The 15,007-nt window shown below is 41.3% G+C and overlaps 1 protein-coding gene and 1 long non-coding RNA gene across 2 annotated transcripts; one reads left to right on the plus strand and one right to left on the minus strand.

Annotated features, from left to right (window-relative positions):
- Positions 1-7,449: 7,449 nt before the first annotated feature.
- On the minus strand, positions 7,450-10,431 carry ndufs6 (NADH:ubiquinone oxidoreductase subunit S6). The gene is made up of 4 exons (XM_084155323.1): positions 10,270-10,431; positions 8,452-8,505; positions 8,116-8,238; positions 7,450-7,583 (listed from the first exon to the last, which is right to left on the minus strand). Exons 1-4 carry the CDS (start codon positions 10,411-10,413, stop codon positions 7,515-7,517), a joined length of 390 nt encoding a protein of 129 aa, XP_084011449.1. The 5' UTR covers positions 10,414-10,431; the 3' UTR covers positions 7,450-7,514.
- A 258-nt stretch (positions 10,432-10,689) lies between these two features.
- Positions 10,690-11,742, plus strand: LOC311112558. The gene is made up of 2 exons (XR_014610882.1): positions 10,690-10,812; positions 11,250-11,742. It is a non-coding gene; the product is annotated as an uncharacterized lncRNA (long non-coding RNA).
- Positions 11,743-15,007: the final 3,265 nt, after the last annotated feature.

The following is a 15,007-nucleotide window of genomic DNA, read 5'->3' on the forward strand; positions in this document are numbered from 1 at the left end:
CAACTCCCTAACCCTGACCGAACATCCTTTCTAACAATGGCCTCCTATTCTGTCTTTCAATCACCCATCCCTGGTCTGACTATGAATGAGTCTTACCCTCTTACCATAGCATCAAACCCTCTCTTCCTGTGTCACCAGGACCAATTATATCAGCTTGGATGCTCTCCTCCCAACCTGAGCGCCATGGTGTGGAAAACGCTGTTCCAATGGCTGCTTGCATCGCCAGCCCGGGACAGGACAGGATAGCTCTAGCACTGTCTGTATCTGTAGCCCAGCCCTACTACACCCTCCCTGGGCCAATTTGGCATGCACAGGTCTATGGAGAATAAGGCTGCTGAAATATATATATGATCTTCTTTAAACATGTATTGTTCCACACGGCTGTTCCCTATCAGACTGGAGCTCCCCTGACGTCTTCCAGAGGTGGTAGAGGGCAGCTGACTTACAGGCTGGGTGAGCATGGGCGGATTGGCCGTCTGGCAATTCTGGCAAATGCCAGAAAGGCCGCACCATATTTTATTAGTGTGGGCTGGTCAAAATTGACAAAACAAAATAAATATATATTTTAAAAATACTGGACATGGCCGGTGGTCCATGAGCCTTTTTAAAAATGACTTTTGCACTATTTCTCTGTTGTCATCTATATTGAGCATTTGGCTGACCAGTGGGCAACGGCCGGCTCCCCTACCAAGATGGGCCGGCTGAGCTGAGGTGGCGCAAATTCCCATTCAAAGTCAAATGCGCATCATCGAAGACAGTAAGACCCGCTCTGACACTGTCTGTCACTCAGTCAAAACAGAAAAACGGATGTAATGGACAGTAATATTATCATGTATGATATAATAAATACCTCACATGCAACTCGTAATAAGACTAAGCAATTAGCCTATTAACATTTTTATCTGAATCCATAAAGATGATTAGCAATATGCAAGAGACTATGGTCGAGTTACAGTAATAGGCAATGAAGAAATGTCTGAGAATGGATTCTAAGTGTATTTAATTACTTTGTAAAATGTAAAAAAATATATAAATGTAAAACGAGTGGATTCACATACAAGGCCTAAAGTTTAAGTTACAAGGCATTAACAAGCTTTACAAGGCATTTTTCTAAGCATGGTCAGAGAGAGAGAGAGAACCCATAGCCTGAAAGGCCACGCCCCAAAAGCCCATGGGGTGGAGTTAGAAAGAAAGAGTCTCTCAGCATAACAGGTCAGGAACAAATAAGAGACTGAACTTTTCATCTTAGACCCTTTTATAAGCATCTGAGTTGTTTGGATTCAAAACCTGAGTTGTTGACCAATAGTATTACTGTAAAGTTAACCTCCAATCATATATCAGACCTACATAATGTAACCTCTGCTTCTCAGAGGTGTGACAATGGGGGTCGGCAAGACCAACACAGAGAATTTTAAATTCCTAAGACAACACAGAACAAATTCTTGCATACGGAGTCACTTCTGCGGCTGGGATGCACTACACGGAAGGGAAAATCCGAAAAAGTTAGAGAGACCAAAAAAGGGCTTGAGGCCGACGCTGCTAAATGTATGAAATTAACCGACTTATTTGCTAAAAGTTCTGGTTCTGCTAGTCCGAGTGCTGTGTCTGTGAGAAATTACAAATCATCTGCTGTGGTGTAGTCGAGGTAGGAAGAAAACAGAGAAAGACACACGCACGCACACTGACACAGATCATCTAGCCTACTACTGCCAGTTAGGCCTAATATTTTGGCTGTATATTGTATGAAACATATTTCATACCTGCTATGGTAGGCTAATTAGGTAAGGGGGATTCGGGGGAACATTTAGACACTACGGTACTTGCAATATAGCCTAACAAACTGTTAGATTGGCTTTTATAACACATAGGTAAGGCAATAGCCATCTACTAGACATGTATACAGTGCTTTTTGCTAAACACAAGTCATCATGTATTACAATAAAGGTCAATTCAAGGACTGTCTGTGTATTTTGTTTTATTAATATTTATTCGCTTCTGAATCTCAGTCTCTTCAGCCCAGCAAGTGAGTTTATGAGCTGTAGTAAAAAGTGACTCTGGTGTCGTATTACATTACATAGCCACAGCACTGAAGGCTGGAAATTCCCGCCTATCTCCCATTTATTTCATTCGCTGAAAGGCCCGTCACTTCTTGGCAGAAAGGTACGCATACGGGCGCACGGCACTATCAAACGAAGCACAACGCTGGAGATCTATCCGCATCCACATACACTAGTCCCGGCATCGTTCTTTGACAAACACAGAAGGTTGTACATTGAATTCAATAGAAGAAAACAGAGAGGGAGGGAGAGAGAGAGACCGCCAGTTCCTTAATGTAGCCATTAGCTACAGCCAAAACATTAAGGAACTGGCAGTCTCTCTCTCTGTTTTCTGAAATTGAATTATATGTAGCCTAATATTTAAACACTTATCTAAAGTGGGCAGGGGGAACACTTCAAATGCACTAATTTGAAATATGTAGGTATTAAATAAGCCAATGCTCATCTATAAGGCATTCATTCAGTGATTTTCTTATTTGTCTAATATATGTGTTTATTAATTCACAACTACCTTATACAGTGCATTCGGAAAGTATTCAGACCCCTTCACTTTTTCCACATTTTGTTACATTACAGCCTTATTCTAAAATTGATTAAATGTGTTGTTTTTTTCATCGTCAATCGACACACAATACCCCATAATGACAAAGAAAAAACTGGATTTTAGAAATGTTTGCAATTTTATTAAAAATAAAAAATGGAAATATCACATTTACATAAGTATTCAGACCCTTTACTCAGTACTTTGTTGAAGCACCTTTGGCAGCGATTACAGCCTCGAGTCTTCTTGGGTATGACGCTACAAGCATGGCACACCTGTATTTGGGGAGTTTCTCCCATTCTTCTCTGCAGATCCTCAGGTTGGATGGGGAGCTTCGCTGCACAGCTATTTTCAGGTCTCTCCAGAATTGTTAGATCGGGTTCAAGTCCGGGCTCTGGCTGGGCCACTCAAAGACATTCAGAGACTTGTCCCAAAGCCACCCCTGCATTGTCTTGGCTGTGTGCTTAGGGTCGTTGTCCTGTTGGAAGGTGAAGCTTCGCCCCAGTCTGAGGTCCTGAGCACTCTGGAGCAGGTTTTCATCAAGGATCTCTCTGTATTTTGCTCCGTTCATCTGTCACTCGATCCTGACTAGTCTCCCAGTCCCTGTGACACTTGGCAATCAGGCCAAAGAGTTCAATCTTGGTTTCATCAGACCTAGGAATCTTGTTTCTCATTGTCTGAGAGTCCTTTAGGTGCCTTTTGGCAAACTCTAAGCAGGCTGTCATGTGCCTTTTACTGAGGAGTAGCTTCCGTCTGGCCACTCTATCATAAATTCCTGATTGGTGGAGTGCTGCAGAGATGGTTGTCCTTCTGGAAGGTTCTCCCATCTCCACAGAGGAACTCTTAAGCTCTGTCAGGGTGACCATCGGGTTCTTGGTCACCTCTCTGACCAACGCCCTCCTCCCCCAATTGCTCAGTTTGGCCGAGCGGCCAGCTCTAGGAAGAGTCTTGGTGGTTCCAAACTTCTTCCATTTAAGAATGATGGAAGCCACTGTGTTCTTGGGGACCTTCAATGCTGCAGAAATGTTTTGGTACCCTTCCCCAGATCTGTGCCTCGACACAATCCTGTCTCAGAGCTCTATGTACAATTCCTTCGACCTCATGGCTTGGTTTTTGCTCAGACATGCACTGTCAACTGTGGGACCTTATATAGACAGGTGTGTGCCTTTCCAAATCATGTCCAATCAATTGAATTTACCACAGGTGGACTCCAATAAAGTTGTAGAAACATCTCAAGGATGATCAATGGAAACAGGATGCACATGGGCTCAATTTCGAGTCTCATAGCAAAGGGTCTGAATACTTATGTAAATAAATTACTTTTGTTGTTAATTTTTTATACATTTGCAAATATTTCTAAAAAACAGTTTTTCGCTTTGTCATTATGGGGTATTGTGTGTAAATTGATGAGGGGAAAAAAACTATTTAATTCATTTTAGAATAAGGCTGTAAAATAACAAAACGTGGAAAAATCAAGGGTTCTGAATACCTTCTGAATGCACTGTAAATAGTTTATTATGGCCCCTTAAATAATAGTGTTACCCTAGGAGGTTGCTGGTCCCAGTGATGCTTGGCTTAGCAGCACAGACATCTCAGCTGCTGCAGCAGTCAAGTGTAGTGGACGTAGGGAGAGAGAGAGCGAGAGAGAGAGAGCGAGAGCGAGAGCGAGAGCGAGAGCGAGAGCGAGAGAGAGAGAGACGTACTGTCAGTTTATTGATATTTTGAGTGTACCAAACATTATGAACACCTGCTCTTTCCATGACATAGACTGACCAGGTGGATCCAGGTGAAAGCTGTCCTACACACAATACCCCATAATGTCAAAGCGGAATTATGTTTTTCAAAATTTGTACATATAACAATTTAAAAGCTGAAATGTCTTGAGTCAATAAGTATTCAACCACTTTGTTATGGTAAGCCTAAATAAGTTAAGGAGTAAAGATGTGCTTAACAACTCGCATACGAAGTTGCATGGACTCAATCTGCGCGCATTAATAGTGTTTAACATTATTTTTTAATGACTACCTCATCTCTGTACCCCACACATACAATTATCTATAAGGTCCCTCAGTCGCACAGTGAATTTCAAACACAAATTCAACCACAAAGACCAGGGAGGTTTTCCATTGCCTCGCAAAGAAGGGCACTTATTTGTAGATGGTAAAAAAATAAGCAGATATTGAATTTCCCTTTGAGCATGGTGAAGTTATTAATTACGCTTTGGATGGTGTATCAATACACCCAGACACTACAAAGAGATAGGTGTCCTTCCTAACTCAGTTGCCAGAGAGGAAGGAAAACACTCAGGGATTTCACCATTAGGCCAATGGTGACTTTAAAACAGTTACAGAGTTTAATGGCTGTGATAGGAGAAAACTGAGGATGGATCAACATTGTAGTTACTCCACAATACTAACCTAATTGACAGAGTGAAAAGAAGGACGCCTGTACAGAATAAAAAATATTCCAAAACATGCATCCGGTTTGCAATAAGGCACTAAAGTAAAACTGCAAAAAATGTGGCAAAGACATTAACTTTATGTCCTGAATACAAAGAGTTTGTTTGGGGCAAATCCAACTCAACACATCACTAAGTACCACTCCGCATATTTTCAAGTATGGTGGTGGCTGCATCATGTTATGGGTATGCTCGTCATCGGCAAGGACTAGGGAGTTTTTTAATTTATTAAAATAAACGGAATAGAGCTAAGCACAGTCAAAATCCTAGAGGAAAACCTGGTGCAGTCTGCTTTCCAACAGATACTGGGAGACAAATTCACCATTCAGCAGGACAATAACCTAAAACACAAGGCCATATACACTGGAGTTGAATTGAATGTCCTGAGTGGCCTAGTTACAGTTTTGACTTAAATCTGCTAGAAAATCTATTGCAAGACTTGAAAATGGCTGTCTAGCAATGATCAACAACCAAGCTTGAATATTTTTTTTAAGAATAATGTGAAAATATTGTACAATCCAGGTGTACAAAGCTCTTAAGAGACTTACCCAGAAAGACTCACAGCTGTAATCGCTGCCAAAGGTGGTTCTAACATGTATTGACTCAGGGGTGTGAATACTTATGTAAATTAGATATTGCTGTATTTCATTTTCAATAAATTTGCAAAAATGTGGTTTCACTTTGTCATTAAGGGGTATTGTGTGTAGATGGGTGAGAGAAAAAAAATCGATTTAATCAATTTTGAATTCAGGCTGTAACACGGAAAAATGTAGAATAAGTCAAGGGGTGATGTGGGCTGGTGTGGCTGAAATGCCAGGGCTGAACTTTTGCCCCAGTCTGCCCCTGGGAGGGAGGGGGGAGTGGAGGGCTGGATGAATGCAGAAGTCCTATAAGGATATACCTGGTCCCTGTGAAGAGGGCCTTCATATGAGGTCTACCCCCATTTCAACTATTGCTTAAGAAGTGTTCAAAGATTACTATTTCAATCTTTTTCAGATTAATTAACCGTATTGATAGTTAACCAACATTAAAACACATTTTAGATGTTATTTACACCACCCAAAGGTGACTATCTTGTATCATGCCTTGTTATGCATGTATGAACAATGCTGGAATAAAACAGTAATTATGTACCGATATTATTTTTATTTGATTTATTAGCCAACGCCAATGGCGACAGCTATTCTTACTGGGGTCCGACATAACGTAAAATACATTACAGACAAAAGACTTCACAATTTACATACATTCAAAAGTAGTGTGTGTGTGCATCTATCAGTTACACATACATGTCAGTACATACACACAAGTAGGTCACATGGGGAAGAGGCTTTGTGCTGTGGTGTTGCTTTATTTGTTTTTTGAAACCTAGTTTGCTGTTCACTTGCACTATATAAGATGGAAGGGAGTTCCATGCACTCATGGTTCTGTATAATACTTTATGTTTACTTGAATTTTTTCTGAACCTGGGGACTGTGAAAAGACCCCTGGTGGCATGTCTGGTGGGGTAAGTGTTTTGACTATGCAAACAATTTGGAATTTCCAACACGTTTCTTACAAAAACAAGAAGTGACGCAGTCAGTCTTTCCTCAACTCAGCCAAGAGAGACTGGCATGCATAGTATTAATATTAGCCCTCTGATTACAATGAAGAGCAAGATGTGCCGCTCTGTTCTGGGCCAGCTGCAGCTTATGTTTTGCTATGTTGGTGGATATGTCTAAAGACCCATGGGGTGGCGCACAATTGGCCCAGCGTCGTCCAGGGTAGGGGAGGGAATGGTCGGCAGGGATGTAGCTCAGTTGGTAGAGCATGGCGTTTGCAATGCCAGGGTTGTGGGTTCGATTCCCACGGGTGGCCAGTATGAAAAAAATTAAAAATAATGTATGCACTCACTAACTGTAAGTCGCTCTGGATAAGAGCGTCTGCTAAATGACTAAAATGTAAAGAAAAATTAAGATACCAGCACTGGAAGTGCCACTTGCACAGAATAACTATAATAAGCCACTCGGTTTTTGCCACACACACACAGAATAACTCTTTAATGCCTTGTCAAAACTAACCACATCACAGCTTCTACAGTAACCACAACACCCTGTCTGTCTTGCACCTTGTTGTTTCACTGAATTATTTATTATTGCATGAGCACTTTTGACAAGTCAGCCAATGCTGCCCTCTGGCAGTGGGATGGAGAACTGTAAAATTGAAAAATTCTCAGATAATTTTTTTCTGCAGGGTCCAGACATCCAACTCATTGCAATCACCATTGTGGCATTTACTAGTCTCTCTTGGGAACCTTGATTTGGGTCTGAGTGCCAAGACTATGCATTTACCAACTGTCGAAGCTTCCATATGCATATACCCCCCACTCATAGGAATTCATACAGAGAGAGGAGAACAGTAGATATAATTTATTAACCAGAATAACACTACACAGAGTGAGAGGGACTGAGAACAAGTCTCAATGATGATGGGTCTGCTTGAACTGCAATCCACAGTAGCCGCATGTGCCCACTTTAGTTTCTTTATCCTGGAGAAACACAGAAAGAAAACAGCAGACATTAGCACGGTGGAACGCCACATCAAATAGACCAATTCACTATGTAGTGTGAAGCTGAAACATTGGAACTCTACCTGATGTAAAGGCCTGTTCACTTGATTCGCGCAAGCCACGAGATCAGGCACAGCGTGAGGTTAAAGTTACATTTGCTTGAACTCAGAGCAGTGGCACTGACTACAAAAGCACGCCTCAATTGAAAAACAATGGCTTGCTTGGCACAATGCCGTTCTTGCATGAGTCATGTGAATTGGACTTAAGATGGAAAAATTGAAAACAATATCACTATGCGCGCTCATGTCTATAATGTGGTCAGAGCTTATGAGCATTACTAGGTTGATATAGATTTTTGGGTGGCCCAGGCTCCTCCACCCTCATCACTTGACACCACTCGAAGCTAGTGTACACTACAGTGACATGTATAACAACTTGTGTACACATACACTAGCCAGTGTACACTTCAGGGTCATATAGACGAACTAGTGTATCCTAAAGAAATCATTACCAGGTTGATGTAGACTTTGGGGTGGCCTAGTGCTCCCCCACCCCCGTCACATGACACCACTCTGGCTTCGATGCCACTGATCGGCTCCTCAGCCACCAGCTTGATGGCAAAATTCTTGTTCACCTGGAAACACACAGCATTGTAATCCACTCTGTGTTGTAGTCCTCTCAGTGGACTGCTCAAGATATGCATTGTAAATCTATCAATACCCGGCTTTAGGCCGTATTTCAACAGGTTGTCATATGAATCAACGGCCCCCTTAGCCATTGGATTCAACTTCTACATTGAAGTCCCATGGCTGCTACTGATGCCCTTTCAGATTGGATGTAGTTTTACCTCTTTCTGTCTGCCCACGAACCTGGCCCGCCTGGGATCATTTTCATCATACACCTGAAACAACACGCAGACAGACACTGATTAGGAACATAGCTAGTACAATCAGATATAGCTGGGATTATGATATACAGTGCCTTGCAAAAGTATTCATACCACTTGGATTTCTTCACATTTTGTGTTACAAAGTAGGATTCCAATGGATTTAATTCTCATTTTTTTCAACAATCTACACTAAATACCCTGTCAAAGTGGAAGAAAATGTAATACATTTTTTTTATGTATATAAATTAAATAACCTAAATAGTCATTGCATAAGTATTCAGCTCCCTGAGTCAATACATGTATATAAATTAAATAACATAAAGTTGTTGCATAAGTATTCAGCTCCCTGAGTCAATACATGTTATAAACACCTTTGGCATTAATTACAGCTGTACGTCTTCTTGGGTAATTCTCTAAGAGCTTTACACACCTGGATTGTGCAATATTAGCCCATTATTCTTTCCAAAAGTCTTGAAAACTCTGTTAAGACTTTGGGGATCATGGCTAGACAGCAATTTCAAGTCTTGCCATAGATTTTCAAGCAGATTTAAGTCAAAACTGTAAATTGGCCACTCAGGAACATTCACTGTCTTCTTGGTAAGCAACTCCAGTGTAGTGTTTATTACTTCATTGTCTTGTTGCATACAAGATCCATGTTTTGGATTCGTCTTTTCACTGTCATTTAAGTCATTATTGTGGAGTCACTACAATGTTGTTGATCCATCCTCAGTTCAACCCATCACAGCCATTGAACTCTGTAGATGTTCTAAAATCACCAATGGCCTCATGATAACATCTCTGAGCAGTTTCATTCCTGTCCTGCAGCTCAGTTAAGAAAGAAGACTATCTTTGATGTGTCTGGGTGGTTTAATAAATAATCCACAGGATAATTATTAACTTGACCATGCTTAAAAATAGTTATTCAATGACTGATTTGTTATTGTTACCCATCTACCAATCACTGCCCTTTTTTATGAGGCTTTCAAAAAGCTCCCTGGTCTTTGTAGTTGAAACTTTGCTTGCCCTTACAGATGTTGTATGTATGGGGGACAGAGGAAGGGTTAGTCATTTAAAAAAATAATGTCAACCCCTATTATTATTACTACTACTACTATTTCATATTATGTAATTTGTTAAGTCAAATTTGAGGCTTGCCTAAACAAATTGGCTGAAAACTAAAATATAGTCGTTGCATAAGTAATCAAATTTATATTAATGTTAGAATTTGTCTTCCACTTTGACATTACAGTATTTTGAGTAGATTGTTGACAAAAAAAAACACAATGAAATCAATTTTAATCACTTTGTCACAATACAATCTGAACAAATCCAAGGGATATGAATAATTTTGCAAGGCACTGTAGGTACTGTAGTTAGGAGGTAAGTGATCACATTTACATACATTACATGATCCCAGTGAAGTTTCATCCCAACCATTAATAAAATAGCATACAGCTAGTTATGTACAATGACACTCCAGCTAGTCAGCTAAATTGTAATCTGCCTTTGCGTAATCTGCCTTTGCTCTGACTAGCTTTGTCTTGACCGAAGTGGCAATGCCTACCGACTGTGAATAAACGCCTAACCACCCCACTACTGAAGTGGGTGAGCAACTAGCTAAGACCAAGGGTGCAAATCCTAATTGATAACACCAGCATCTGACACTATGCCAAAAGTTAGCTAGTGGTGCTAGTGAGTACCGTTAGCTTACTAGTTAGTTAGTAGCAAAATTACATATTTCCGGGGAAGCCAACAAGCCTAACGTTTGAGCCTTACCTGTCCGGTGTGTGTAATTTGCTCTCCAGTGGTCGACACTTCTAGACTGTAACGCTGTACAGAAACCACCGATGTCTTCAAAGGTGATACAAGCACTTTAGCATTTCTACTTAAGGACAGAATCCGTTGCACAGCGGCCGCCATGTTGATAATGGACTCTGTACCCAGGATGCTTTGCAAAGAAGAGGGCGATTATCTGACCTCCAAAAACGTCCGTCCTAGTGCTGTGAATTTCAAAGAATATTCACGAATCGTTTGCAACCAACAGTAACATAATTATCAAAATAAGGAGTGGATTATTGTAAAGATGTGGTAGTTTATCAATTGAGCAACGCGTTACTGTTGAAATTAAAGCGAGAAAGTCTGTTTAGCGCGGGCACAGAAACCTCGAATTATTGCGCTCTAGGACCCAGCGCGGACGCCACAGCCAGGAAACAGCAATAGCTCTGTGCTAGAGAAATCCTTCATCGGCAGTGTTGTTTTGATTAAACGGTGCATTTCAGGGGTTTATTCCCCGCTCTAACCCGTTCTTATAGCTGAAAGGTTGGTGCATATTCTGTTACATTCAGAAAGTTAATCTGATCAAGTACTGGTACTTTACATTTGCCTAATCGGGCAGTTTAAAGATGATCGCGTCTGGGCATGAATCATGCACGGTATAGCTAGCTAGAATCTGATATGATCTCTAGGGGCTAGATCATACAAAAATGTATATTCTCCAGGATAAGCAAAGGTTAATAGACACTGTACATTATATTTTTTATCTGCATTGTTTTGATTGCCTGTCCTCCAGCACCACTGGTAGCTGAAATGCCTAGATAGGTTTCCATCATATTGCTTTCACCTGTCGTGTTCTGTCAGATCAAGTGATCATGGAGGAATGGGAAGGGCACAGTCCGAGGAACCACAACTCAAAGCAAGTTTAAAATTATTGAGATGCGTCCTAAAACAACCAACATATATGTTCTCTCTCTCTCCAGGCAGGTGTTTGTGACACCATGGCTCCACTCCTGTTGTACCGCCTCGTCAGCTCCCTAACCTGCCATCTAACCCAGATCACCCTCAGCCGAACCTACCCAAGCACTACCACCACCATCTCCCGCTGCCTCTCCTCACTCACATCCTACCCAGCCAGAGTGCTCCTGACGCTGGGTAGACCCATCCAGCCCCTGGCCTCCTCTCCTGGATCTTCTCCCCAGGATCAGGGCTCCCTACTGGGCCAATGTCAGCACCTGGCCTGCCACCAGCCCACTGCAGGGATGAAAACCAAGAGCGCTCTGAAACGGCGATGTAAAGACTGCTTCTTTGTGGTACGGCGGGGATGTCTATTTGTGTTCTGTAAGGCTCACCCCAGACACAAGCAGAGACAGGGGTGAAGAGGAGCAGGGGGTGTGATGATGATGTGTGTATGGTCCTCTGAATTGTTTGTTACTTGAGTTGTATTGCCACATTAAATTGTTTTACTGACTGACAGATTGACCTTTTCCTATCCCTCTCTCTTTCACCTCACCTCCCTGTCGTCTCTCTTTCTCAACATGTCCCTTATACATTTTAAAACTACACAGTGGAGAATAAACTATTCTGATACATGCAGTAGACTAAAAAATATTGGTTTAAGTGTTCATGCATTGGATTGGTTCCAAAACTACCTTTCTGACAGAACAGTGTGTAGCACAGGAGGGTATGAAATCTGAGTTTCGAAAGGCTTACAAAAGGAGTTCCCCAGGGCTCAATTTTAGGTCTGATCCTTTTTACACTGTATATAAATTATATAGGGAAGACTGTTGACTCTGCAAATCTCCATCTGTATGCTGATGACACATTTATTCTAGCGCATCTAATATTGAGAAGGCTTTTTAGGACTTACAGTTGGCTTTTGATGTTATTCAAAGGCAGCTTTTTGAATTGAAACTTGTGATTAATGCAAGGAAAACAAAATGTATGGTTTTCTCTTCCCTGAAAGTAAACTGATGAAGTCACTTGCAGATTTTAACTATAAAAGGCCAGCAAATTGATAGCGTCACCTCCTATAAGTATCTTGGGATTTGGTTAGATGAAAAGCTGAATTTTAAACAGCACATTGATAACGACCAAGAAACTGAAGTTGAAATTCGGTTTCTATTTTAGGAACAAATCTTGCTTTTCAATGTTAGTCAGAAAGCATCTTGTTCAAAGCACTTTTTTATCAGTGCTGGATTATGGTGATATTGTCTATATGCAGGCCTCAGAAAGTACAGTGGCTTGCGAAAGTATTCACCCCCCTTGGCATTTTTCCTATTTTGTTGCCTTACAACCTGGAATTAAAATGGATTTTTTGGGGGGTTGTATCATTTGATTTACACAACATGCCTACCACTCTGAAGATGCACAATATTTGTTTTTGTGAAACAAACAAGAAATAAGACAAAAAAACTGAAAACTTGAGCGTGCATAACTATTCACCCCCCCCCCCCCCCCTCTATATGCTATGTCTCTATATGCTTGGCACATCTAGCCACTGGGATTTTTTCCCATTCTTCAAGGCAAAACTGCTCCAGCTCCTTCAAGTTGAATGGGTTCCGCTGGTGTACAGCAATCTTTAAGTCATACCACAGATTCTCAATTGGATTGAGGTCTTGGCTCTTGGTTCAGACTCCTGAACAGCTAATCATGGCTACCCGGACTATTTGCACTGCCCCCCCACCCCATCCTTTTTACGCTGCTGCTACTCTGTTAAGTATTTATGCATAGTCACTTTAACTCTACCCACATGTACATATTACCTCAACTACCTCAACTAGCCGGTGCCCCCGCACATTGACTATGCAACGGTACCCCCCTGTATATATAGCCTCCCTACTGTCACTTTATTTTACTGTATATATAGCCTCCCTACTGTCACTTTATTTCACTTCTGCTCTTTTTTTCTCAACACTTTTTTGTTGTTGTTTTATTCTTACTTTTTTGTTTAAAATAAATGCACTGTTGGTTAAGGGCTGTAAGTAAGCATTTCACTGTAATGTCTGCACCTGTTGTATTCGGCGCATGTGACCAATAAAATTTAATTTGATTTGATTTGATTTGATTTGATTTGACTAGGCCATTCCAAGACATTTAAATGTTTCCCCTTAAACCACTCGAGTGTTGCTTTAGCAGTATGCTTAGGGTCATTGTCCTGCTGGAAGGTGAACCTCCGTCCCAGTCTCAAATCTCTGGAAAACTGAAACAAGAATTTCCCTGTATTTAGTGCCATCCATCATTCCTTCAATTCTGACCAGTTTCCCAGTCCCTGCCGATGAAAAACACCCCCATAGCATGATGCTGCCACCACCATGCTTCACTGTGGGGATGGTGTTCTCGGGGTGATGAGAGGTGTTGGGTTTGCGCCAGACATAGCGTTTTCCTTGATGGCCCAAAAGCTACATTTTAGTCTCATCTGACCAGAGTACCTTCTTCCATATGTTTGTGGAGTCTCCCACATGTCTTTTGCCGAACACCAAACGTGTTTGCTTATTTTTTTCTTGAAGCAAGGGCTTTTTTCTGGCCACTCTTCCGTAAAGCGCAGCTCTGTGGAGTGTACGGCTTAAAGTGGTCCTATGGACAGATACTCCAATCTCCGCTGTGGAGCTTTGCAGCTCCTTCAGGGTTATCTTTGGTCTCTTTGTTGCCTCTCTGATTAATGCCCTCCTTGCCTGGTCTGTGAGTTTTGGTGGGCGGCCCTCTCTTGGCAGGTTTGTTGTGGTGCCATATTTTTTATAATGGATTTAATGGTGCTCCGTGGGATGTTCAAAGTTTTGGATATTTTTTTATAACCCAACCCTGATCTGTACTTCTCCACAACTTTGTCCCTGACCTGTTTGGAGAGCTCCTTGGTCTTCATGGTGCCGCTTGCTTGGTGGTGCCCCTTGCTTAGTGGTGTTGCAGACTCTGGGGCCTTTCAGAACAGGTGTGTATATATATATACTGAGATCATGTGACACTTAGATTGCACACAGGTGGATTTTATTTAACTAATTATGTGACTTCTAAAGGTAATTGGTTGCACCAGATCTTATTTAGGGGCTTCATAGCAAAGGGGGTTAATACATACGCACGCACCACTTTTCCGTTATTTCTTTTTTTGAAACAAGTAATTTTTTTCATTTCACTTCACCAATTTGGACTATTTTGTGTATGTCCATTACATGAAATCCAAATAAAAATTTATTTAAATTACAGGTTGTAATGCAACAAAATAGGAAAAACGTCAAGGGCGATGAATACTTTTGCAAGGCACTGTACCTTAACTCTGGACACAGTGTATCATTGTTAAGATTTATTGCAAATGCTAGATCACTCACCCATCACTGTGATTTGTATGCTAGGGTGCAATGGACCTCTCTCTCCACCAGGAGGCTAAAGCACTGGTACACTTTTGTGTACAAATCACTGATAGGACAACTCCCTTTGTATCTCTGTTCCTTACTGACCAAATCAGTCACTCAATACAGTCTTCGTTCACAGTCGCTGCTGTCCTTGTCTGTTCCTAAGGCTAGAACTGAGATGGGGAAACAATATTTTTCCCCATAATGCCCCTCCATCCTGGAACATGCTTCAAAATATATTAAAGTTAGGGGAGTGTTGATCCACAACACTGTTTGTGATAGCTGCAGTTGTTTCTAATCTTCAATTGTATCTGTAACTTGTGACACTTTGTCTTTTGTGTGTGTTTTGTATTTTTCTGTAATATTTTCTGTACACGCTGCTATTTCCCTGTTTT

Source organism: Coregonus lavaretus (assembly GCF_964263955.1).
Source record: "Coregonus lavaretus genome assembly, chromosome: 3".
NCBI lineage: Eukaryota > Metazoa > Chordata > Actinopteri > Salmoniformes > Salmonidae > Coregonus > Coregonus lavaretus.